Source organism: Durio zibethinus, chromosome 19, assembly GCF_047325235.1.
Source record: "Durio zibethinus cultivar Kanyao isolate XHJ-2024 chromosome 19, ASM4732523v1, whole genome shotgun sequence".
Lineage (NCBI taxonomy): Eukaryota > Viridiplantae > Streptophyta > Magnoliopsida > Malvales > Malvaceae > Durio > Durio zibethinus.
The window spans coordinates 23,376,323-23,404,124 of NC_143180.1; the positions used below are offsets into that span (position 1 = coordinate 23,376,323).

The 27,802-nt window shown below is 32.7% G+C and overlaps 3 protein-coding genes across 3 annotated transcripts; 1 reads left to right on the top strand and 2 right to left on the bottom strand.

Annotated features, from left to right (window-relative positions):
• Positions 1 to 298: 298 nt before the first annotated feature.
• Positions 299 to 2,620, top strand: LOC111309973 (cytochrome P450 83B1-like). Its single transcript, XM_089748867.1, has 2 exons — positions 299 to 1,243; positions 1,887 to 2,620. The coding sequence occupies exons 1-2, from the start codon at positions 347 to 349 to the stop codon at positions 2,496 to 2,498; spliced, it is 1,509 nt and encodes a 502-aa protein (XP_089604993.1). The 5' UTR covers positions 299 to 346; the 3' UTR covers positions 2,499 to 2,620.
• Positions 2,621 to 7,218: 4,598 nt separating this feature from the next.
• On the bottom strand, positions 7,219 to 12,819 carry LOC111309646 (putative disease resistance RPP13-like protein 1). The gene is given in 5 exon segments (XM_089748712.1): positions 7,219 to 7,303; positions 7,721 to 8,951; positions 8,954 to 11,370; positions 11,605 to 11,917; positions 12,692 to 12,819. Coding segments are annotated over 5 exon segments (4,095 nt in total). The 3' UTR covers positions 7,219 to 7,297.
• A 5,224-nt stretch (positions 12,820 to 18,043) lies between these two features.
• LOC149513559 (putative disease resistance protein At3g14460) lies at positions 18,044 to 21,486 on the bottom strand. The gene is made up of 2 exons (XM_089748713.1): positions 18,771 to 21,486; positions 18,044 to 18,207 (listed from the first exon to the last, which is right to left on the bottom strand). The coding sequence occupies exons 1-2, from the start codon at positions 21,484 to 21,486 to the stop codon at positions 18,044 to 18,046; spliced, it is 2,880 nt and encodes a 959-aa protein (XP_089604839.1).
• Positions 21,487 to 27,802: the final 6,316 nt, after the last annotated feature.

Here is a 27,802-nt window from a genome sequence, read left to right on the forward strand (position 1 = left end):
TTAAAAAATTTTAAACTAGAGTAAATTAATTCCTTATATATATATATATATATATATATGAGTAGGAATTAATTTATAATAATGTAATTCTTATACTTTTTTGGAACATTTAAATCAAAATTATTATATTTAAAAACATTATTTTAATTCAAATGAGAGTCAAATTAACGAGACAATACATGCGAATGCGGGATGGTTATCATGCATGAATCTGCAGCTTATTGTTTGTTTCCTGAAATGTTTGGACACATTCATCGGCTAAAGTCTATATAAGGGAACACTCTTCTTCCAGATTTTCACAAGTTGCTCAAATATTGAGTGGATTACTCTAAATTAGAAATTTTCAATGGGATTGTCGCTTTTCTTTGTTCTTCTAGCCCTTCCTAGCTTCATCCTCTTCTTTCTCCAAAAACATAGAAACAAAAATGCTGCCAAGTTTCTTCATCCCCCTGGCCCGTCTGGTCTTCCCTTGATCGGCAACTTACTCCAGCTTAATAGCTCAGCGGCTACTCATATTTATCTTTGGGAGCTCTCTCAAAAATATGGTCCTTTAATGTCCTTGCAACTTGGTCATAGACAAACTCTAGTAATTTCTTCGGCAAACATGGCCAAAGAGATCATGAAAACCCATGACCTCGATTTTTGTAGCAGGCCTACTTTATGTGGCCAGCAAAAGTTATCTTATAATGGCTTAGATTTGGGTTTTTCACCTTATAATTCTTATTGGAGAGAGATTAGGAAAATATGCGTCGTCCATCTCTTTAACCCTAACAGAGTGTTACTTCATCGTCCCATTCGAGAAGATGAAGTTGCTCAAATGATCGAAAAGGTATCCAAAGCATCAGTCGGTTCGAAACCAATCAATTTGAGTGAGGCATTGATGTGTCTTACAAGTAGAATAATTTATAGAGTAAGTTTCGGCAAGAGATATGAAGAAGAAGGAACTGAAAGAAGTAGATTCGATGCGTTGCTTAAGGAAACTCAGGCCATGGTTGGGAGCTTCTTCTTTTCTGATTATATCCCTTTCATGGGTTGGGTCGATAGACTCTCCGGTTTACTTGGTCGTCTAGAAAAAAATTTCAAAGACTTCGATACCTTTTATCAAGAACTCATTGATGAACATCTTGATCCAAATCGGCCAAAACCCGAGCAAGAGGATTTTCTTGATGTTCTACTACAAATATGGAAGGATCGTGTGTTTCAAGTTGATCTCACTTTCGATCACATAAAAGCTGTGCTGATGGTAATCGATCTTCACTCAAAACTTATTTTAGTTATTTTTTAGTAAATTTTATTCAAATCACGATTTTTTAAAAAATGTTTCGTGTTCATCATTAACCTAAAAATCTCCCTCGACATTTTAAAATTGCTTCAAATTTCATTTTTTTTGACAGTCAAATGTTAGAAGCTTGATGCAATTAGGCACTTCTGTTCCATGTGAATGTTCAAATGATCAATCAATCCACAATTTAAATACACATGGCACTAATTGTCTGTTAAATATTGTCAAGAATTTAATGTCACATTAATTGATGGAGGAGGAAGCATGTATTTGGAATAATTTAAAAGATCACAGATGGAAATTTGAAATTTAATTAAATTGATTTACATAATTATTTATTACAAATTTGAGATTTAAATTTTAGTATATAATTTAACCTTTTTTCTCATTTTCAAACTACAGCCCTCTTTAAAAAAAAGAAAAAGAAAAACAGAATTAGTAATGATAAACATGAAAGTTTTAGTTTAAGGCTGAAATGAAACAATATATTTTAAAAAGTCTCATATTGTAAATAAAATGTACTCATTTATTCAGGGTTATCATTAATTTTCTAACTTCCTAGTAGGAGTACGATTGTTACCCATTTTGTTTTCTTTTTATGTAGGATGTATTTGTTGGTGGGACCGACACCAGTGCTGCAACCGTGATTTGGGCAATGACCTTCCTAATGAAGAATCCTAGGTCTATGAAAAAAGTTCAAGAGGAAATCAGAAATCTCAATGGAAACAAAGGTTTCGTAGATGAAGATGATATTCAAGGTTTGCCATATCTTAAAGCTGTGATAAAAGAAACATTCAGATTGCAACCAACGGCTCCATTATTAGTGCCACGAGAAACAATTAGGAAGTGCAATATAGCCGGGTATGAAATACCTGCCAAAACACTAGTTTTCGTGAATGCATGGGCAGTAGGAAGAGATCCTGAAGCTTGGGAAAACCCTGGAGAGTTCTATCCTGAGAGATTCATTGGCAGCTCCATCGACTTCAAGGGACATGACTTTGGGCTCATACCATTTGGTGCTGGAAGAAGGGGCTGTCCTGGAATACATATGGGAGTTGCAACTGTAGAGCTAGCCCTTGCCAATCTGCTTTGCAAATTTGATTGGGAAATGCCGGTTGGGACGGACAAGGATGACTTAGACTTTGATGTGATACCTGGTCTTGCTATGCACAAAAAAAATGCTCTTTTCCTTGTAGCTAGGAAGTTTAATGTTTGATTCGATCCATGTAAGGTTAAATTAGTTTGCTGCTTGCTATGGTTTGGAGTGTTTCAATTACATTTTGTGTTTTGAGTGTATTTTATGATAAAATCAATGTCCACATGTGTTGGTTATGAAGAGTTATGGTCTCATAGACTTGATTTTGTGGAAGTTATAACAGAATTTTGAAGTAGTTAAACCACAACCAAAAAAATACAAATTGAGATTAGATTTATTAATAAAAACCAAATTTAACCAATTGAAATATTTAAAACAAAATTCTATCCATTTATTAGGAGTTAAATTTTGTGACTATGATTAAGTCAAGTAAAAATTCCATTGTAGCTTCCACCAAACTGAATCCATGGGATAAAAACTCTTGAAATGATAATTTTTTTTTCTTACATAATTTGTGAGCGTGTTTAAAAATTCAATTGAATTTATTTAGATTCTAATTGCATCGGACTATTTATATGGATATTTAAATTTAAAAGATCCGTAATTTAATTTATTTGAGCTTGAAAACCCGAAAGCCAATGTATCGCCCAAGGACCCAAGTTTTTATATTAATTAAGTTTTATTCATTTAATTTTAAAAAGTAAATAAAAGGACGAAAATCGAAATAAAAAATTGGTGGCAGTGATGTGATGCTGCCGTGAATGGCACCATCCGAAGAGAGCGGCTGGGCTGTCGATTTCATGCTGCCAGCCTCCCCCTGCAGCTTCACTCTTCCCTCCCGTGATCACCTTGTTCAGGGTAATGGTAGCTAATCCACCGTACTAAGCAACCAAAGTAGAGCTTAACAGGAAAATCAAAATTTTTAATTAAAGTGCAAGTTTGAAAACCAAGAACGCAGAAGATAGGATAGCAAAAATTATGTAATTTAAGAAATTCAAATAAAAGATCAAATATTTAAATTTGAAATTTTAAAATTTTTAAAATTATGAAACTCACCAAAGACATAGTGGAATAAAAGACATAAGCTTTTTAAATTATTACTATAATTTTTCCATTAAATTTAATTTGTGTTTTAATATTTTATATTCAAAATTATATGCATATTTTTTTTATCAAAATTATATCCAATTAAATATATAATAATAAAATATATTTCCTAGCAAAAAAAAACTTTTTTTAAAAAATAATTACATTAATTACATGAATCTTAATTATATATTTGAATATTTATGGCTTATGGAGCTGAGGTTTGTACTTATTTGTGTATTATCATTTTGTGATTTGATTGATAGATTATATGCATTCACTTTGATACAAATGATAAAATCCAATCTTGGGGTGTGAGTGAATTGTTATAATCAAAAGATAGTGGAATTGAACATGCTAATTAATTAGAAACTGAATGAGTGTATGATAAAATCCAATCTTGGGGGGTGAGTGAATTGTTATAATCAAAACGATAGTGGAATTGAAAATGATAATCAATTAGAAACTGATTGAGTCCATCTGTTTTATGCAGCATCTACCAACTATGGTTGTCTTGAGAGGTCATTTGATCTGTTAGGCAATAGTTGTGGTAGTAAAATCCTGAAACTGAACTTCACTTCTATCATCCAGACTAGTATAACTAACTGTCCTTCATCTTTCTAAAGGGTAAAAAATCCAGACACTTGTTTTTTATTTTTATTAAGTTGTTGTTATGATTTATTTTACAGGTAATGCTTGGAATCCTATGAAGCATGGACACGGACATGTTTACGATATAATATGTATATGGTGACATCATGACAATTTGTGAAAAATAAGGATATGGATATGGCAAGATAGATAATAAAAAAAGAGTATTTTTTATATATTATAATCATATGTTAAAAATATATAATAGATATCGGGTTGATTTTTAAAGGTCAATTACCCTTACAAAGAAAATTTGATGTAAATACAGCACTAAAAAAACATAGGATGTCCTTATCCGTACAAGAATTGTCTTTTTTTTTTTTTTTCATCGAATCCGATCAAGTTCGATATGTAATGTTTTCCGACGGGTCCAGCTGGTACGTATGTCGTAAGCATTAAAGTGTTAACAATGTAACACAAATACGCAAGAGGTTCAAACGTATCCTTACTTCATAATTGGAATCTAAACCATCCATGACAAAGTTTGACCTTGTATATTTAGAAGTTTTGAGTGCTTCGCTTCTTTCCTGCCAATTAATTTTATGTTCTGTTAATAGAAGCGATAAGTTTCGCTCTACAGGCATTCGGTTTATAAAAATGATATGTTTCAGTTCACAGGCATTTGGATAGGTTGCATTATTTGTGGAGACAACATAACTTTCCAGTATTTAAATATTTATGGTTTCTTTTTGTTTCAAGTTCTGGTAACCCAGTTCTTGTACTGAAACAGAATGTGAACAGGGAAAATAAAGAGAGAATGAAAATGACTAACAGAAAACAAAAGTTCTGACGCAATGGAAAAATTCTAAGCTTGTAAGGGATGGTTTTCCTCCATTATTGAGCATGATACATGCTAGAATTGTGATCCACTGTAGCCAGTTGACAAATACTGATATCCCGACTTAAGATGTGCAGTTGTTCGAACATAGCAATAATTATGAGTCGCATAAAAAATTCAAGCTACAAAAATTGCCTAAAATAAGCTGTGATGTTTTTTGCATTCATTTTGAAGGAAGTACAATGCTGGGTTTGCATAATTTATGAGACAATATTTGGAGTAGCATGCTGATTCAGTTTAGACTCCTTAAAGATTGTCAGGCTCGTTTCACATGAAGAAGTTGATCTGAAATTCTGCAGAATAAATTGAGCATAGTTATTTATAAGCTTCTGCAGAATAAATGGATGCTTGAGTTTGTGTTCTTTTATGTCAAGACATAGGACATCCCCCTGATTTGATGATTGAAATGAGCTCCTCAAACCAATACTTGCGCTTAGCAGCTGGAACACTTTGCCTCGATCAACGTAGATGTTTCTTTACGCCAACCCAGAGTGCTTATAAAGATCTAAGAAGCATATAAAAATGTTTAGTGCCTACTATAAATAGTTAAAATTCATACATAAAGGCAAACAGTTCTCCAAGCAAGTATAAAAGAAAACCACATGAAGCTCTGTTGCTTTACATTGTTTATCATATAACCTCAGGTTCGTCAAAAGCTCAATCCAGACAAAGATTTTCATTTGTGGCTCCAACAAACTGAAAGAAACTATCATCGGAAAAAACAAAGACTTTTGATCAATGTTTTATGGATCGGATATGTTATGTCATCAATATGAAGAATTGCGCTAGAGTGGAATGAAACTTCTAAACATTATTGCACAACAGAATGATATTACAAAGAATTTTAACACTGTTACATTTCGAATATCAATTTTGCATTTGTAGAAGGCCCTAGCTCAGCCAAATTTACCTGCTTGATGCAGTTCTTACCCTATCTTATCATTTATGTTTGCACTGCTGACACAGAAAAGATTTCTGTTGTAGGAAAGGAGCTGCTGCCCTAAGAACTTCGAAACCACCAATGAATTGAAGTTATTTCGTCATGTCAGACAAGTTCCACAACATCAGATTTTTGTTTTGAAGCATTTGGAATAAAAATGGCAGTACCAAAAAGGGGAGAAAAAAAAAGGAGAGAAAGGAATCCTAACAAGGCTGGAAATTTTCATTATGCTAAGTATTATGATTTCTTATAATATATGGTTTCTGATCATAAACAAGGAACCTATATACTCAAAGAGTATGATATATGGGCTATGGATGGTGGAACACGATTCACGGGTATGGAATGTTCAAGGCACTTATTGCCGGTTCTGGAAGACCACCTTATTCAGTTTAAAAGACAAAATTATGGTAAATTAAACATAAAATATAAAAGATTTTCCTTCACTATAAAAGAAGAACCTTTCAAAATGATTTCAGAACCCTGGAAATAACTAATTTTTTTGGCAGTCTGTGTATAGTTGTAACATTACCACTTTCATAGGAAACAATGTTTCCCTTGGGGGAATTTTGGCGCCACTGACACTGTCCTCACTCCCAAGTCGGGCAATGAATCTTTAATATCTCATCATTTAAAAGAAATTGAGTTCTCAATGGGTTTGACGCAGAGATTTTGGTATTGACTCATTCAGGCTGCCATAGGGTCAATTTGACAGCAGTGAAGGCAATGCATGCTTCAGCTAAGTAAACAGCATTCTTCTTTTTCAGGTCTTTCCATCCGCTTTTGCAAACCACTTTGTGTGCTCCTAAGAAGGCACTACTCACTAGTCTCTGCGAGTCACTGAAACCAGAATTAGATATCAAATAAATCTTCAAGCATATAAGAAGATAACAAACATTTAATAATTGAAACTATTCTTGAATGATTATGCCAAAAAAAAAATCAGAAGTCAATGAAACAAAATGATTAATAGATATAAACATTTAACATATCTGTTCTGTTCTTGAAATTGTCCTATAGGGAATTTTTACCAGAAGACTGAAAGAAATATGTTTCATAGACTACAAAAAAGAATTTTCTAAAGTTTTCTAACTTTTAGTAAACAATCCAATGCCATAGTTACTCAGTCTTTTCTGTGACCAATCACAGGTATGGCAGAAGGAAGTACACATAAAGAAAAGCCAAAGACATGAGGATATCATGAATGAGTCATTAACATAAGAAAAAAATATATATAGAAATAAACTATAAGACCTACTCATTCTGAAACTATTCCTAAATTTTCTTTTAAAATGGTAGCAAAACATTGAATCCATGTATCAAACCTGGAGAGAACCATCTGCAAGTTCCAATAACTTCTAAATTAAATCATTATACTCCATGACGGAAGGAAGAACTTCTTTCTCAATTCTGCAAATATAGATTACACTACAATCAAAAGTTTTGCATAAAAGAGATTCACTCGTTTCTAACAAATGAGCTTCAAAAATACCTGTCCCCAATTTAATAACCAGGATTTTATCAATGCTTAAACTTAAAAGGTTAAAGTCTGAATTTGATTCCTTTACTACCTCAATCCTATCGGTTTAGTCCAACTTCAATTTTAATGAATTTAGTCCATGTAGTTTTATTAAACATAGATTTTTTATACATATTTCATTTCATTGTAAAACAAAAAGCTATGTGTGTAATGGATTGAACTAGTGAACATTCTATTATGAAATAAAAAAAATAATAATCAAGAATATAAATCACTTGAGCACTTGATTTAATAGTACGTTCATGTTCTTCAAATAAGTAGCATATAATTGCAAAGTTGACATACACCTGATTTCTGGGCGTTTCTTCCGGTAACAAATTAGCAATTAGAATGCAAGGAATGTGGGCTATTTTGGGCCACTCTTGTCCTTCATCCTCCTTGCATCGTTCTCTTAGCAGTGGACAGTCAACAATATCTAGTTGCAAAAGTGAGTCAAACATCTCCTTTTCCGGAAGGAATTTGATCACGGGGCAGCTTCGGATTTCCAATGATTCAAGAAATTTGAGATTTTGAAAGCCTTTGGAGGATAGAGTTTCCAGGTTTGGAAAACCGAAGATTGTGAGGGAGGTGAGAGTGCGGGGCAGAAGCATTTCCTCACATGGGAAAGACACCACATCTAGAGAAGCACCGTTGATGGACAAATGTTTAAGGGAGGTGAGTTTGTGCAAACCCCACTCGATCACTGACTTGCAAATATTGGGTTGCAAGATTGTAAGTGAAGTGAGATTGGGAGGGAACCCCTCTTCCGGAAATGATATCACACTTGGACAATCAAATATGAGCAATTCTCGCATAGAGACGATGTTGTGGATGCATTTAGGTAAGGCATGGAGCTTTTCACACCGAGAAAGGCTAAGATATCTGAGCTTGTTTAATTCACGAGGCAAAGATCTCAAATTATCACAACCGCAGATAACCATCGATTCAAGGGAAGAGTTCTCTTCAATTTCTTGAGCTATGGACTCTAGTGCTCTGCATCTTCTTATATCGAGGTATTTAAGCCCCATAGGTAACTTGCCATTGGATGACAAGGATGCCAACTTTTCACAACCATAAATGTCAACATGTTGAAGCCTAATAGGTAACTCGCCCCTTGAGGATAAAGATATCAGAGACTTACAATTTTCAATCACCAAGTGCTCTAGAAGAGGCGTGCTGTTGATGTTGTTATTTACTCCATCCAGCAAGTACTGCAAATTCTCACACTCCTTAATGGTTAAACGTCTTACGTTTGGAGGCAAGTTTCCATTTGAAATTGAAATCAATCTTGGGCATCCCTCAATTCCTAGCACCGTAAGGGATCTGTAGCTGTGTAGGCTTTCTGCTAACCTTTCTAGCCTTTCACAACAGTGTATGCTCAAATGTTCAATATGGCAAGGGATTCCTAACTGCATATGCTCTTCCTTTCCGTCCTCTGCCCCTATGGAAACAAGTCTTGAGCAATTATGAATTTCCAAAAAGCGAGTAGGCCTCAAATGTGTTGAGGGTCCTTCCTGGTTCCGCCATGAAGAAATTAGCTCCTCACATCCACATATATAAAAAGACGTTCAGCTTTTATCAACCCTAACATCATCCCCTCCATTGGAGAAGTGAATTTTGAAATGTCTGAAAGAGAGACTCTTTCAATGAATGAGCCAGAATTTGCACAACTTGTAGACGACACCTCTTGGCACCCATTAATTTCCAAGTCAGACAACTTTGGAAGGCTTGAGAGTGAAACTACCAACTTCTCACATTCTTGAATCACAAGTCTCTCCAATGAAGGAAGACAACTAGGTAGACTTCTCAGCTGTTGACACAAATTAATCTTCAGCTTCTTCAAGGAAGGAAGACGATTAGGTAAACTTCCTAACAACTTGGGGCAATTTGAAATGATGAGCTCATGAAGGTGTTGGAAACTCCTTACATTTTCATCAACTTCACAGGGATCCCATTCCTCCCATTCTGGCATGTCCTGAAAACGTAATCTCTCTAGTGACGGAAATGCATTAATCGATAGATCCTTTCCAAAAATATTAGCACCCACTTTTTTAACCTTACTCATCCTCCGGATAGAAAGCGATTTTAGCGACGTTAATCTTCCAACAGCTGGTAATAATGTGCAATTTGGACAGTAATACAGATCCAGAATCGATAGCTTTCCAAATGAAGGATCTCCGAACCAATTTGGGAATGTTTCACCTCCATAACATTCGATGGTAAGCCTTTCAAGCATTTTAGGAGGTTGGAGTGAATCCAAGATGTCCTTGTGAATTTCTTCTCCGGCAAAATTATAACTCCACTCTAAAGCTAAATCACGAAGGTTCGACTTATAACATAACCCAGCCACCCATGCATCTTGAGCTTTGACAACATTCTGCAATTCTGAAATAACAAGTCCACCCTTAAGATTAGACAAATTCTCCATCTCCCTTATCTTACGGCCATTGTCTTGACTGACAACAAAATTTGTCAATGTTTGGAAATTGGTTAGTTCACCGATTCCCATTGGCATCATTTTTATTGAATCTGCACCTCTAATGTCAAGATGCCTTAGGTTAATTAAAAATCTCATTTCAGAAGGAAACTCTTCAAGACGAGAACACCCCCGCAACAGCAAGGTCTCTAAATTGTAAAGCTTGCATATTGAATCCGGTAGAGTTTTGATTATAGTGCCAGAAAAATTTAGATAACGCAGATGCACCAAATCTCCAATAATATTGGGAAACTCCGTCAGGTAGCACCCTTGTAAAGAAAACACCCTTAAGTATTTAAATTCTGGCAACAACTCACTGAGAACTTGATTAGAGATATACCTCCACCCTTCGGGCATCTTCAACGGTAGGAAGGTTCTTAAACCCTTCTTTCCGTAAAAGACTTGGAACATTTTAATTCTGTCTTTCCTACCACCAATGTAAGATGAATGGCGAGCATGACTGGAAACGTTCAATGCCTTGTCACCCTCCACTCTGAAGCATATATCTTTGGCAACTGAATGAGCCAAATCATTAATCAGATCATGCATTATATATCGAGAATCATCCTTGTTGGATATTTCAAAAAATGACCTTTGTACAAGTTCTTGAAAGTACTCATGACCCAAATCTTCATTTTGCTTTGTAGCTTCCACTCGCAGAAAGCCTTCTGCCATCCATAACAAGACTATTTCTTCCTCGGTAAATTCATAGTCTTTGGGGAGTAAGGCACAGTAAGCAAAACATCGCTTTAGATCTGCAGGAAGATGATGATAGCTTAATCGTAAAGCTTGAAATATGTTACTCCTCTCTTCTGGTAAATTCCAAATCTCACTTTTTAGTATCTCTTTCCATTTACCAATGTCCACCTTATTGCGCAAAAGGCCTCCAATGGTCTTAGCTGCCAAGGGCAAACCCTTGCACCTTTTCGCAATCTGTACAACAAATTCTCCCAAGTTTGGATGCCCACTAAAATCTTTTGCTCCTAATGCATGTTGAGTTAATATAGAAATGCAATCATCATCTGACAACGTTGGCAGCTTGTAATCTGGGATAGTACCCACCATTGATGAAACAGTTTTATCACGTGTTGTCACAACAATCGTAGTTCCTACGCCAAAAGGGGATATTAGACGACTCCAATCATCATAGTTTTGAAGCCAAAAATCATCCAAAATCAGAAGTAGTTTTTTCTCCACCAGCTTCTTCTCCAATTCTGTTTGAAGCTTATTCAAATCATCTCCAGCATTAGAAGATTCAGAACTAACTGATCGCAAAATTGATTTCGTTATCTCCTCCATCTTAAAGTCTTCAGAAACACAGACCCATGCTTTAAGATCAAAATGATTATCTACACGACTATCATTGTAGACAAGCTGAGCAAGCGTTGTTTTGCCAATCCCTCCCATGCCAACGATGGGAATCACAGAAGCTCCAAAAATATTGCTATTATCACTCCCAAAAATCAATTCAAGGATTGCTTCCTAGTCTTTTTCCCGACCGCAGATTTGAGTTTCATTCACCAAGCAAGTGGTTGATCGCCATTCCAATGCTCTTTTTCGCCTCCCACCACCACTTTTAGTCAAAGCCAAGACACCTTTTTGTGCTTCTAAATTTTGAAATCTAGCAGTGATTTCTTTTATCTTGGACATCATTTCCTTATTAAATGATAAATGACTGCTGAACCTGGTAACGCAAGTATGAACGAGCTTTTGTACCTTACTGGCGCTGTGATCTTGATGTTCCCTCTTTAACTTGAGTCGCAAAGCTTCTGTAGCAAACTCATCCAATATGTCATCCGCATCGTATGCCAAGTCTTGAAGCTGGACCAACCAACTTTTCACATGCCGGTCCTTCTCTGCATCATCTAGCACTGCATGAATATTGTGCAAAGTCTTTTCCCACTTCTTGAGTTCCTCGCAAACTTCCTTCTCAGTTACAAAGTTGAGAAACTCAGAAGAGGCCAACTTACTAAACAACCCTTCAAAGAACACAGATAAAGCAGCTTCAACGACGGACATGGCTTTTGACCTGCAAAAACACAGAGATTATGTGTATAAACTTGAAACAGATGAGGGAAAAAAAGGTGGTGCATCCAAAAAGAAAGAGATGCTCAATCAGTAATTTATGAAGGGCAATGGGTAGTAGGCTTTACTCTACGCCATTCTTATCAGATGAACTAATTTTACTATCTAACCATATATAACTTCTTTCAAAGGCCTTATCTTTATTAACCAATCCCACAATTAACCTTTCAAGCAAACCTTTGCCTTCAAACAATTCCACTTACTCTCGTCTCTTAATCTATTATCCAACCAATGAGTAACTAAAGATGACCAAGAAACAATCAAGAAAAATTTTCAATTCTAATTCCTGATCTTTTGCCTTTACTAGTAAAACGGCAGTACATTACCCTATGCCTTTGAAAATAACTCTAAATCCATCAGTAGAGAGTTGTGATCCAAATAATAAATGCAATTATCATATGAGATACAACCAATTGAAAGAAAGGATTTAAGCACATATCAATAGTTGCCCCTTCACTCAAAGAACTTATAGAACAATGGAAATATGCTTTGATATAGATTAAATTTCCATTATGAAATTTGAGGATGTGGATTGTCATCTCAAACATTCAATTTGTAGAAACATTACATATTTTTTAAAGTTTGCATTTTAATGTTATAGGCAATAAATCTTGAGTTCTCTTAATTTTGTTTGTAATTGTTCAAATATAAATTCCCGCATAACTTATTTCCCAAATGAATTCTAAGCCTAAAGCCTCCAAATTTTCATTCAACACACCTCAAGCAATTCTCTTGTCTCTCTTTGACAAACTCAATTCTAAACCTTCTCCAAAATTTTTCTTTAAATCTAGAGGAAATCTCATCATCTCTCCGATTTCGAACGTCCAAAACAACTCCCTTATCCATCCATAACCACCGAAGTAGCCTAAAACCTCACTCAAAGCTTCCAGCTTATTACAAACCTCTATCTAACTTTTCACGAAAACCCGGAAGAACCTAAATCCACATCACTTGCCACTTCACTAGGCATATCATCCAAACCACGTCATCTCAACCATATCATCTTTCCAAATCCAACCAAAACTCTATCTAAAAGTTCAAAGTCCAACCAAGACTCTGTCCAAAAAGTCCAATCAAATCAAAACTCTACTCAAAGAGTTTAAGTCCAACCAAAACTTAACCTTAAAAGTTATTGTTTCACCAAAGTGCTCTAAAAGAGTGCCAACACCCAAATTTTGTTTGAAGAGTTCTTGCCAATCTAAAATTCTTTCAAAGGGCTTGATCTAGCTAAAGCTTGGTCTTAACCCGAAAAGTTCTAATCAAGATAAAACACAGCTACACTAAACCCAACTCACAAGCTCAGACATATAGTTGTCTTATTGGATCTTGTATCACGACAATCTGCTCAGGTATAATTCCTAAAATCTTTAGACATCTTAGACTTCTCATTAAATTATGTGCAAGTGACATATCCTCCATGATCAAATATCATGTACTCTTAGGAATGCATAATGCATACCATTTAGTTATAATTAGGATTTTTTTTTTGGGTTATAGGCGGTGAAAATTTTTACAATGTAAACTCATGTCTAGCATGTGATGTAAAATCTTGTCATATAGATTAGGCATAAAACGGAATGTTCTAAATATGCCCTCGAGGCATATTCTTGTACTATCATCTAAGTATGTCATTTATACTAGATCACATTACATGTTTCTTTAGTTAGTCTTTATTGTCTTTGTAATATAATGGGATGAACTACTTAATTTAATACAATTGTTCGATAACACATTGTTTGCATTATTTAATGATTGATAAAGAACTCAAGGTTGTCAACCCATAGGTATTTTTCTAGATGCATGTATTAGATGTATGCATGACTGCACGAAACATATAACTTCTTTATACAAATTGCTTGTCATCAAGAATAAAAAGGAAAGGCATGCTCTTTAATCCATAAGCAAGTCAGGATGTTGGTTTGAAATGGATAAGTAAATGCTAGGTTTATCCCTAACAAGGTTTAGAGCTTTAATTCTTCTAATATCTTGTTTACTATTTTCGAACTAAGCTTTTTGATAAATACGACTGGGATATTGAAATTAGTATCGATTCCTGAAATATAAATAAATCGATTAATGACTCATAATCAATCTTAGTTTTCAACACTAAGAAGAGTACTAGAGGTGAAACCCACTAGAGGTGAAACCCACATCACTCACACCTTTGTTTAAAGGAGCATTAAAAAATAAAATAAAATAAATAAAATTTTAAAATTCTTCAGACAAACCAAACCTCAATGTAATAATTGTCTATATGTCTTCACACAATTTCTATTTCATAAAAAATATACAATGATAGACATTTGTAAACACACCATTTAATCCAAAGATGAAATTTTAAGAAATTCAAAAGTGTACAATTTTCTAAAAAATTTCTAAATGAGAATTTTTCTAAATTTCATTGAAATGTTGGAGAATTTAGAAAATTATTTCAATATTACGAATTTTCATTTATTTCTATAAATAAAAATGAAAAAAATTAATTTGATAGAAAAGTAATCAACAAAAGAATTTTCATTTATTTCTAAAAATAAAAATGAAAAAAATTAAATTGATAGAAAATTAATTGTTAAAATAAAAAAGGGATAAAAGAGTTGAGAATGTAATTGATAATTGTATATGCATTTTATCACATAATGCTTAATAAATTTTGAAATAAGTGGGGAATTTGACTAATGAAACTTTTAAAAAAATTGTAAGTGTGAAATTTTCTTAAAATTTTCTATGTGAGTAAACAATTTAAAAAATTAGAATGTCAAAGATTTTCATTTTATTTCCAAAATAACAGAATTAAAGGAAAATATTAAAATTAATTTAAAATGTTTTAAAAATAAAAATGAATTATTTTCATAAAATATTTAATTAATCTAATGAGGAAACCTCTTGAAAGAAACAGAAGTATTTTCTTGAAAACTATTGAAGGGAAAAAATTACTTTTTCTAATTACTTTTTAATGATTCCATGATACAGTTTTTGTTGTTGCTAAGTCTAAAAAAGCATTAATCTCTACAGACACAACTATACCATCAGTTCAAGGTGCAGCATAGTTGATTTAACTATTACAAAATTTGTATTTTTCTCTTGAAACTTTGTTGCATGGTCATTTTAGTTTGAAGGATTGGTTTATTTCCCTCTTGAAGCATTTGAATCCATTTATTTTTATGAATTTATTTACGAGCTGAAAATATGATTTGAAATGGTTTATCTTATAAACTTCATGGAATCAAATAATCTTTATCTTTTTCCAATATAATCAAACGTGAACTTGATTGAAGATCCATCTCTTAGCCTTTTGTATATTCTCCTTCTTTCAAATTATATGGCACTGCATTTCAAGTCTAGCAATTTCATAATGAAATATGCAAAATGGAATAACTGTGATTATGAAAGGCATTTTCATGAAATGCACTCAGAGAGGGAATGTACATCATTTTGCCTTGTGCATTTATCTTAATCATTGGCCAAAAAATATATCTTAGTTTGTTGCTTTGGTTAAATCTATTTCTTTGTTATTTCTGCATGTATGTAACAATGAGATCTTATATATCTTCTTTGATTTTATCTTGCATTACAAATTTTATGGTACTTTTTATAGCTTACCTAGTGACATTTTTCAATTAGGATGAAATATAGAGTTGTGGAAAAGATAAATGAAATATAATGTGATACATTTCTAACAGCACATTTTGAGGTTCTTGGAAAACTATTCTCTTTAGCAATAAAAGCCAAGATGAGGAATGGCGTTGTAAAGCTCTACTCAAAGCAAGTACAATTCCTTCCATGGAGTCTGTTGATGGGCAAAAGGAAAACAAATGCAAAGTGAAATGTTATTGTATGTATTAAACTTTGTGTTACATGTATATTGGAACAAATTATGTATTTAGATATTTAAATATTTATAATATTCAGTTCATGAATTTAAATTCATTTTTATTTCTTTTAACAATTTTTATTTAATTATAACAAATATTAAAAGAAAATTAAAAAAAAGTAAAAGTTTTGATTTAGCGGCATTTATATTTAAAAATGCCACTAAATGTTGAATTTAGTAATATTTGTATTAGAAAATGCCATTAAATTTAGTGATGTTTTTATTACAAATGTCGTTATTTTTAGCATTTAACGATATTTTTAAACACAAATGTTGCTAAATTAGCAACATTTTTTTCGCTACAAATGCTACCAAATTAATGATGTTTTTTATGATAAAAACGTCATTAAATTACTGGCATCTCAAATATACAAATATCGCTAAAATAGTGACGTTTTTTAGATATAAACGTTGCTAATATAGCGGTATTTTATAAAAAAACACTAATATTTTTTGCGACGTGTGTATAGCCAGCACTCTGACTAGCATTTTTCGTAAACATTGCAAATCTTTTAGTGGTGTTTATAAACGTTGTTAAAAATTTAAAAAAAAAACGTCACTAAAAACTTAAACCCTTGTAGTGTCAATCTCCTTTAGTCATATGAAGTATTCTCAATTCAAATAAACACATACCCATATGCGTCTTTTCAACACAACCAAATACATACCCATATGCACCCACACATCATACCCTATTGTTTGAACGTAGCAATAACTATGGGTTGCATAAAAATTTAAGCTCCAAAAATTAAATAAGCTCTGATGTTTTTTGCGTTCATATTGAAGGAAGTATTATGCAGGGTTTGCATAATATATTAGACAGTTATTGGAGTAGCATACTGATTCAATTTAGACTCCTTTGGAAACAGGCCTTTTTCGCAAGCTCCTTTCACATGAAATTGAGCTGAAATTCTGCAGAATAAATTGAGAATAGTTATTATAAGCTTCTTGTGTTCTTTTTTGTCAAGACAGGACATACCCCTGATTTGATGATTGAAATGAGCTCCTCAAACCAATACTTGAGCTCAGCAGCTGAAGCACTTTGTCTCCATCAACGTAGATGTTTCTTTATGCCGAGCCAGAATGCTTATAAAGATCTAAGAAGCATATCAAAATGTTTAGTCACTATTATAAATAGTTAAAACTTCATACATAAAGGCAAACAGTTTTCAAAGCAAGTATAAAAGAAAACCACATGAAGCTGTGTTGCTTTACATTGTTTATCATACAACCTCAGATTCTTCAAAAGCTCAATCCAGGCAAAGATTTTAACTTGTAGCTCCACCAATCTGAAAGAAACGATCATCGAAAAAACAAAGGCTGCTGATCAATGCTTTAAGGAAAGGATATTTTATGCATCAATATGAAGAATTGAGCTACAGTGGAATGAAACTTCCAAACATTATTGCACAACAGAACAATATTACAAAGAATTTTAACTTTTACATTTAGAATATCAATTTGGCCTTTACAGAAGGTCTCAGCTCAGCCAATTTTACCTCCTTGATAAAGTTCTTACCCTATCTCATCATTTATGCTTGCACCCCTGACACGGAGGAGGAAAGATTTCTGTTGTAGGAAAGGAGCTGCTGCCCTAACAACTTCGAAACCACCAATGGATTGAAGTTATTTCGTCCTGTCAGACTAGTTGCACAACAACAGATTTTTGTTTAGAAGCATTTGGGATAAAAATGGAAGTACCAAAAAAGGGGAGAAAAAAAAAAAGCGAAAGGAATCCTAGCAAGGCTGGAAGTTTTCATTATGCTAAGTATCATGATTTCTTATAATTTATGGTTTCTGATCATAAACATGGAATCTATATACTCAAGAGTATGATACATGGATTATGGATGGTGGAACATGATTCAAGGATATGAAATGTTCAAGGCACTAATTGCTGGTTCTGGAGGAGCACCTTTTTCAGATTAAAAGACAAAAATATTGCACATAAAACATAAAGTACAAATGATTTTCCTTTGCTATAAAAGGAGAACGTTTTAAAAAGATTTCAGAACCCTGGAAATAAGTAATAACTAAGTAATAACTTACCACTTTCATAGGAAACAATGTTTCCCTTGGGGAATTTTTGCGCCACTGACACTGTCCTCACTCACAAGTCTGGCAATAAATCTTTAATATCTCATCATTTATAACAAATTGAGTTCTCAATGGGATTGAGGCAGAGATTTTGGTACTGACTCATTCAGGCGGCCATATGGTCAATTTGACAGCAGTGAAGGCAATCCATACTTCTGCTAAGTAAACAGCATTCATCTTTTTCAGGTCTTTCCATCTGCTTTTGCAAACCACTTTGTGTGCTCCTATAAAGGCACTACTCACTGGCCTCTGCAACTTCCAACTGACTGAAAATAAATTTAGATATCAAATTAATCTTCACGCATATAAGAACATAACAAGCATTTAATAATTGAAACCATTCTTGAATGATTCTGCAAAAAAAAATCAGATGTCAATGAGACAAAATGATTAATAGATATAAACATTTAACATATCTGTTCTGCTCTTGAAATTGTCCCTCTACTATATTTAGTCCAATTTTAATTTTAATGAATTTCTATTTTTATTAAACATGGTTTTTTTTTCTATATATATATTTTCCATTTCAATGTAAAACAAAAAGCTGTGTGTATAAGGGATTGAACTAATGAACCTTTTATTATGGAATCGAAAAAACAATAATCATGAAAATAAATCACTTGAGCACTTTATTTAATAGTACGTTAAAGTTCTTCAAATAAGTATCATATAATTGCAAAGTGACATGTACCTTATTTCTTGGCGTTCCTTCCGTTGACAAATTAACATGAAGCTGCTTCAAACTTCAATGTAAGGTATGTGGGCTATGTTAAGAAACAAGTATTAATTCCAATGTAAGGTATGTGGGCTATTTTGGGCCACTCTTGACCTCCATCTTTCTTGCATCGTTCTTCTAGCAATGGACATCTAGAAATTTCGAGTTGCAAAAGTGAGTCAAACATCTCCTTTTCCGGAAGGAATTTGAGCTTGGGACAACTATGGATGCCCAATGATTCAAGAGACTTGAGATTTTGAAAGCCCTTGGAGGATAGAGTTTCTAGGTTTGGAAAACCGCAGATGGTGAGGGAGGTGAGAGTGCGGGGCAGAAGCATTTCCTCACATGGGAATGACACCACATCTAGAGAAGCACCGTTGATGGACAAATGTTTAAGGGAGGTTAGTTTGTGCAAACCCCACTCGATCACTGATTTGCAAATACTGGGTTGCCAGATTTGAAGTGCAGTGAGATTGGGAGGGAACCCCTCTTGTGGAAATGATATCACACTTGGACACTCAAATATGAACAATTCTCGCATAGAGACGATGTTGTGGATGCAGTTGGGTAAGGCCTGGAGTTTTTCACACCCAGAAAGATGAAGCTTTCTGAGTTTGGTGGTTAATAACACACTTCCTGGGAATGAAATCAAACTCGAACAACGCCCAATAAGAATCTCCCCAAGATGGTTGAGCTTGTTTAATCCACGAGGCAAAGAATTCAAATGATCGCAACCGTCGATAGTTATCAATTCAAGGGAAGAGTTCTGTTCAATATCTTGAGCTATGGACTCTAGTGCTGGGCAATAATTAATCCGGAGGGATTTAAGCCCCATGGGTAACTTGCCATTGGCTGACAAGGATGTCAACTTTTCACAAGAATAAATGTCAACATGTTGAAGACTAACAGGTAACTCGCCCCTTGAGGATAAAGATATCAGAGACTTGCAACCTCCAATTACCAAGTGCTCTAGAAGACGCGTGCAGTAGATGTTGTTGTTTACTCCATCCAGCAAGTACAGCAAATTCTCACACAGCATAATGGTTAAACGTCTTACATTTGGTGGCAAGTTTCCATTTGAAATTGAAATCAATCTTGGGCATCCTTCAATTCGTAGCTTCGTAAGGGATCTGCAGCTATGTATGCTTTCTGATAGCCTTTCTAGCCTTTCACAATATTGTATGGTCAAATGTTCAATATGACGAGGGATTCCTAATTGCATATGCTCTTCCTTCTCGTCCTCTGCACCTATGGAAACAAGTCTTGAACAATTGTGAATCTCCAAAAAGCGAAGAGGCCTCAAATGTGTTGAGAGTCTTTCCTGGTTCAGCCATGAAGAAATTAGCTCCTCATATCCACTTATAAAAAGATGTTCTACTTTTATCAACCCTAACATCATCCCCTCCATTGGAGAAGTGAATTTTGAAATGTTTGAAAGAGAGACTGTTTCCATGAATGAGCCAGAATTTGTACAATTAGTAGACACCACCTCTTGGCAACCATCAATTTTTAAGTCAGACAACTTCGGAAGGCTTGAGAGTGAAACTGCCAACTGCTCACATTGTTGAATCACAAGTTTCTCCAATGAAGGAAGACAACTAGGTAGACTTCTCAGTTGTTGACACAATTTAATCTCTAGCTTAGTCAAGGAAGGAAGACGATTAGGTAAACTTCCTAACAACTTGGGGCAATTTGAAATGATGAGCTCATGGAGGTGTTGGAAACTCCTTACATTTTCATCAACTTCACAGGGATCCCATTCCTCCCATTCTGGCATGCCATCAAAACATAATCTCTCTAGTGACGGAAATGCATTAATCGACAGATCCTTTCCAAAAAAATTAGCACCCACATTTTTTACCTTACTCATCCTCCGGATAGAAAGCGATTTTAGCGACAGTAATCTTCCAACAGCTGGTAATAATGTGCAATTTGGACAGTAATCCAGATCCAGAATCGATAGGTTTTCAAATGAAGGATCTCCAATCCAATTTGGGAATGTTACACCTCCATAACATTCGATGGTGAGCCTTTCAAGCATTTTAGCAGGTTGGAGTGAATCCAACACGTCCTTGTGAATTTCTTCTCCTGCAAAATTATAACTCCACTTCAAACCTAAATCACGAAGGTTCGACTTACGACATAACCCAGCCACCCATGCATCTTGAGTTTTGACAACATTCTGCAATTCTGAAATAACAAGTCCACCCTTAAGATTAGACAAATTCTCCATCTCCCTTATCTTACGGCCATTGTCTTGACTCACAACAAAATTTGTCAATGTTTGAAGATTGGTTAGTTCACCGATTCCCATTGGCATCATTTTTATCGAACGTGCACCTGTAATGTCAAGATGCCTTAGGTTAATTAAAAATCTCATTTCAGAAGGAAACTCTTGAAGACGAGAACACCCCCGCAACAGCAAGGTCTCTAAATTGTAAAGCTTGCATATTGAATCCGGCAGAGTTTCGATTAGAGTGAGAGAAAAATTTAGATAACGCAGATGCACCAAATCTCCAATAATATTGGGAGACTCCGTTAGGTAGCACCCTCGTAAAGATAACACCCTCAAGTATTTAAATTCTGGCAACAACTCACTGACAACTTGATTAGAGAAATTCCACCAACCTCCAGGCATCTTCAACGGTAGGAAGGTTCTTAAACCCTTCTTTCCGTTAAAGACTTTTAAATTTTTAATTCCGTCTTTCCTGCCATCAATGTAAGATGAATGCCGAGCATGACTGGAAACGTTCAATGCCTTGTCACCCTCCACTCTGAAGCATATATCTTTGGCAACTGATTGAGCCAAATCATTAATCAGATCATACATTATAAATCGAGACTCATCCTTGTTGGATACTTCAAAAAATTTAAAATTTTTTTGAAAATTATTAAAAGTACAAAAATAATATTTCTAATATTTTGAAAATATTTTTGACATTATTATCATAAATATTATTTATCTGTTCGATTATAATGCTCGTTAGAGTGAAAATTTTGATGTTTGAAAATTAAAAAATATATATTATTAATAAGATTTAAGCTTACAATTTAAAATTTTAATCACTTTCTTTAATAAATTTCTCTTCTCAAATTTTTGGAAAAAAATTATATCAAAACACGTTATAAAATTTAATAAAATGATAAAAACTAAAATAAAATATTCAAAAACAAAAAATTGGCAACTATACAAAACCACCCTATATCAAAATTCCAACTTTTTTTTCCTTAAAGTAAATGTACTTGTGTTGATTTGACATAAGGGTAAATCCATTTTTACAAGCAATTGGCTGACAAAAAAAAAAGTAGACCATATATCAGAAAAAAAAAATTTATCAAGCAAACTTTAAAAATCTTTAAAAGGGTGAAAATCTTTGATCTACGAATAATAGCAAACAAATTGGGACTCTGAAATCTGAAAAGAAAAACCACTTTTTATAACACTCTGTTATCAAATGTTGTAAGTACCCATTTAATCTGAGATTTTAAATTTCAAAAGTTTTTGTTTAACTTTTAATTGGACTATAAACTGATCAATTTAAGTCCGAATTATTATTTGTCTCTAATTAGTAACTTTGGGTTTTAGTCGATTAATAGGGCTAACCAATAGTCCATTCTCCCTTCTTATAATAAACCATTTTATTTTATTTCCCCTCTTATATCTTTTATCCAAATTTTTATATATTTTATTATTTTTAAACAATTGAAACAAAAATAAAAATAAAATAAATACAAAAAATTGAAAAATAAAAAAATAATTATGAAAATCTGGATAAACAAAAGTAGATAAATCATAAAATTTTTAAAGAAATATCCTAAAAAACAAGAATCAAATCATTGATTGGGCATCTCTTTCTTTTTAGATGCAACACCTTTTTTTTGCCTCATTTCTTTCAAGTTTTTCATCTTAATTGCATTTTTTGTTATCTCTTTGGAAATTATTTTATCAGTAGAATTAGTTTATATTATCTTTAATAGCCTTAAAATAATATCTATAATAAACATTTTTCATTCCTTTTTTTATTATTTTATTATTGATATATTAAAAATTTTTAATTTTTCATTTTAATAGCCTTAAAATTTGATTCTTGTTTGTCCCTCTTTGAGAAAGTCAATTCTAAACCTCCTCCAAAATTTTTCTTAAAATCTAGAGGAAATCTCATCATCTCTCTCATTTCGAACCTCCAAAACACCTTCCTTATCCATCCATAACCACCGAAGTAGCCTAAAACCCTGGTCAAAGCTTCCGACTTATTACAAACCTCTAACTTTTGTGAAAACCTTGAAAAATCTAATCTGTCATAGTCTGTCAATAAGCATACCCTACTGTCACTCACCACATCACCTTGCCTTGTCACCTAAATCCACATCACTAGGCATATCATCCAACCACATCATCTCAGCTATATCACCTTTCAAATCCAACCAAAACTCTATCTTGGAAATTTAGTTATAATTAGGACTTATTTTCTTGTTAAAGACAGTGAAAATTTTTGCAATGTAAACTCATGTCTAGCATGTGATGTAAAATCTTGTCACATAGATTAGAAATAAAACGATATGTTCTAAATATGCCCTTGAGGCATCTTATTGAACTATCATCTAAGTATGTCATTTATAATAGATCACATTACATGTTTCTTTGGTTAGTCTTTATTGTCTTTGCAATAGAACGGAATGAACTACTTGATTTTAATACAATTGTTTGACAACATATTGTTTGCATCATTTAATGATTGATAAAGAACTCAAGGTTGTCATCCTACAAGTATTTTTCTAGATGCATACGTGACAACACGAAACAATAAATAGTTTATACAAATTGCTTGTCATCAAGAATAAAAAGGAAAGGCATGCTCTTTAATCCATAAGCAAGTCGAGATGTTGGTTTGAAATGGATAAGTAAAGGCTAGGCTTATCTCTAACAAGGTTTAGAGCATTGATTCCTCTAATATCCTATTTAATATTTTTGAATTAAATTTTTTGATTAAAATGACTGTTACCTTGAAATCAGTATTGATTCCTAAAATATAAATAAATTGATTGACAATTCATAATCAAATCTTAGTTCTCAACATTGAAAAGCGTACTAAAGGTGAAACCCGCATCGCTCACATCTTTGTTTAAAAGAGCATTTAAAAAAATGAAAAAATAAATAAAGTTTTAAAGTTCTTCAGACAAACGTAATAATTGTTTATGTCTTCACACAATTTCTGTTTTATAAAAAATGTGCAACAATAAACAATTGTAGACACACCATTTAATCCAATAATGAAATTTTAAGAAATTCAAAAGTGTTCAATTTTTATAAAAAATTTCTAAATGAAAACTTCTCTAAATTTCATCAAAATGTTAGAGTATTTAGAATATTATTTCAATATTACAATTTTTCATTTATTTCTATAAATAAAAATGAAAAAAATTAAATTGATAGAATAAAAAAGGGAGAGAAGAGCTAAAAATGTAATAGATAATTGTAAATGTATTTTATCACATAATGCTTAATAAATTTTGGAATAAGTGGGGAATTTGACTGATTATGAAATTTTAAGAAAATTAGAGCATGAAATTTTTTAAAAATTTTGTATGTGAGTAAACAATTTAAAATGATTAGAATATCAAAGATTTTCACTTTATTTCCAAAATAACAAAATTAAAGGAAAAATGACGAAACCTTTTATAAGAAATGAACATATTTTCTTGAGATCTATTGAAGTGAAAAAACTATTTAGAGGTTTGATCAAAGTGTTGAAGAAAACATAAGAAAAATTTTATATTTAAATAATAAATAAAGTAATGAGAAATATTAAGAATATATACCAATTTAATTAAGACTATTAAAGACAATATAAGATTAATTGATATCATCCTTTGAATGGTCACTGTGAGAATGTTAATAACATCCCTATAAACTTAATTTTATCATGTAAACCAAAACCTATTCTTTTAAAATCATTTAGTCAAACTTAAAATCATTTTAAAAAAATAAATTTATTTAAGTAATCAATCACACCTAATCAAAAAATTCTTGATAATTACTTTATTAATATTTAGTGATCAAAATCACAGATTCATATGTTATAATAGATATAATCATCATTGGTTTAATAATTATAATATTGCTTACTAATAGAAAAGAGAATTTCTCAATATAGATGGGGAAAAGTGATTATTCTGATCTTTAATGATTTTGAAGCAAGAAGACTTGGATCTCATGAATCACATTGGGGTCGATAGTTATTGTTTCTTCATTTGATGGGTAAAAATTCTATCCAGTGAATTTTATTTCTTTAAAATAAATGTGTTTAATATGATTCTCATGCTGATTTTTTACTCTCAAAATTAATTTATCCAAAGTGAAGAGATTTGGAAGTGTTAATATGATTAGCATCAATTTTTATAATAAGCTCATAAATACTCTTCTCCTTAAAGGTCACTCTCTAGTAGTCTAGTTTTCCAAACTTAACAGGATATAAGGGACAAAACTAATCATCAATTCCATGACTCAAATACTAATGTCAACAAAATGATTTTAATTTCTTCTGTCCCATAAATCCAACCCTTCGGTCATCGGCTCATTGTGAATTTTATTTAAAAACATATAGCAAACTAAAATAAAATTCTTCAATTCAAATTGAGAAGAACCAAAAAGAAAGAGAGAAGAATAACCTGAAGAAGAGGAAAAATAGCTTTTCGATCAAAAGAAATTTTGCCGTTAACTCCTAAATTTCTTGCTACACGAGTTAAGTCCGAAAACTTAGAAGAATGTATTCCAATAGCTCCTCTTCTGGTAGCAATGATACCTGATGTTTACTAAAAATTTAAACGTAATAGTCAGAGATAAGTATTCAAAATTTCAAAGCATAAAGCAAAATAAGTGTTCAGCAAGCATTACAAAATAAAACAGTAACAAGAACTTGATGAAGAGGAAAACAGCTTCTCGCATAAAAGAAATTATATCGTTAACTCCTAAATCTCCTGCTATAATGAACCCTAAAACTCTTTCAAGTTAAAGTTCGAAAACTCAAAAGATTGTGTTGCCAACAGCTCTTCTTCGTTGCAATAATACCTGATATAAATTAGAATTTAAACATAATGGTCAAAGACAAGTATATAAAAGATGAAGCAAAATAAAAGTTTAGTAGGCTTACACAATAAAGCAGTAACAAGAACCTGATGATGAGGAAAAAGGAACTTTTCACATAAAGGAAATTCTGCCGTTAACTCCTAAATCTCCTGACATAATGGACCCTAAAGCTTTTCCAAGTTAAATCCTGAAACTCAGAAGATTGTATTGCCAACAGCTCTTCTTCTGGTTGTAATAATACCTAATACAAACTAGAAATTGAAACATAACAGTTAGAGATAGGCATTCAAAGCATGAAGCAAAATATATGCTCAACAAGTATTACAAAATAAAACATTAACCAGATCTATTTACGTTAACAATATGGAAGTATCATGCAAATGGACAACATAGCCAAATATGGATGAAATAAATATTCAAAAATAAATTTATAAGTATTAAAAAACAAATAAATTTTATTGTTATAAGGAAACCAAGTTTTATTGTTACTAATTCATTTGCTCTCGTGCTTCATTGCAAGATTTATTAATTTCTAAATTTTAATAAGTAAATAGGCACAAGGATTAATATACTAAAATAAAGTATAATCAATTCCTCTTTTTGCATATTCTCTTTTTTTTAGTTTTTTTTTCCCCTAAAATGGGCAACAACTTCAGTATTATGATATATTACACACTTTAGAACAAGAACACAAACATGCAATAAAGATGCAACACCTTTTTTTTGCCTCATTTCTTTCAAGTTTTTCATCTTAATTGCATTTTTTGTTATCTCTTTGGAAATTATTTTATCAGTAGAATTAGTTTATATTATCTTTAATAGCCTTAAAATAATATCTATAATAAACATTTTTCATTATTTTTTTATTATTTTATTATTTAAATATTAAAAATTTTTAATTTTTCATTTTAATAGCCTTAAAATTTGATTCTTGTTTGTCCCTCTTTGAGAAAGTCAATTCTAAACCTCCTCCAAAATTTTTCTTAAAATCTAGAGGAAATCTCATCATCTCTCTCATTTCGAACCTCCAAAACACCTTCCTTATCCATCCATAACCACCGAAGTAGCCTAAAACCCTGGTCAAAGCTTCCGACTTATTACAAACCTCTAACTTTTGTGAAAACCTTGAAAAATCTTATCTGTCATAGTCTGTCAATAAGCATACCCTACTGTCACTCACCACATCACCTTGCCTTGTCACCTAAATCCACATCACTAGGCATATCATCCAACCACATCATCTCAGCTATATCACCTTTCCAAATCCAATCAAAACTCTATCTATGGTCAAAGTCCAACCAAAACTCTGTCCAAAAAGTCCAATCAAATCAAAACTCTACTCAAAGAGTCTTAATCCAATCAAAACTCAACCTTAAAAGCTACTGTTTTACCAAAACACTCTAAAAGAGTCCCGACACCCAAATTTTGTTCGAAGAGTACATGTCAGACTAAAATTCTTTCAAAGGGCTAAGATTCTTTCAAAAGGCTTAATCTACCTCAAGCTCGATCTTAACCCATAAAGTTATAGTCAAGATGAAACACAGCTACACTAAACCCAACTCACAACCCCAGACCTATAGTTGTCCTATTGGATCTTGTATTAGGACAATCTTCTCAGGTATAATTCTTAAAATCTTTAGACATCTTAGACCTCTTATTAAATTACGTGCAAGTGACATCCTCCATGACCAAATATCATCTAGTCTTAGGCACACATAACGTAAACCATTTAGTTATAATTAGGACTTATTTTCTAGTTAAAGACAGTGAAAATTTTTGCAATGGAAACTCATGTCTAGCATGTGATGTAAAATCTTGTCACATAGATTAGAAATAAAACGATATGTTCTAAATATGCCCTTGAGGCATCTTATTGAACTATCATCTAAGTATGTCATTTATAAAAGATCACATTACATGTTTCTTTGGTTAGTCTTTATTGTCTTTGCAATAGAACGGAATGAACTACTTGATTTTAATACAATTGTTTGACAACACATTGTTTGCATCATTTAATGATTGATAAAAAACTCAAGGTTGTCATCTTACAAGTATTTTT

Bases quoted from the DNA above. Each gene is read 5' to 3' on its own strand.
- LOC111309973 (XM_089748867.1), top strand. From the start codon at position 347: ATGGGATTGTCGCTTTTCTTTGTTCTTCTAGCCCTTCCTAGCTTCATC. The intron at 1,244-1,886 runs GTAATCGATCTT...CTTTTTATGTAG, and splicing joins ACATAAAAGCTGTGCTGATG to GATGTATTTGTTGGTGGGAC.
- LOC149513559 (XM_089748713.1), bottom strand. From the start codon at position 21,486: ATGTATGATCTGATTAATGATTTGGCTCAATCAGTTGCCAAAGATATA. The intron at 18,208-18,770 runs GTCAAGAGTGGC...ATTTATTTTCAG, and splicing joins ACGATGCAAGAAAGATGGAG to TCAGTTGGAAGTTGCAGAGG.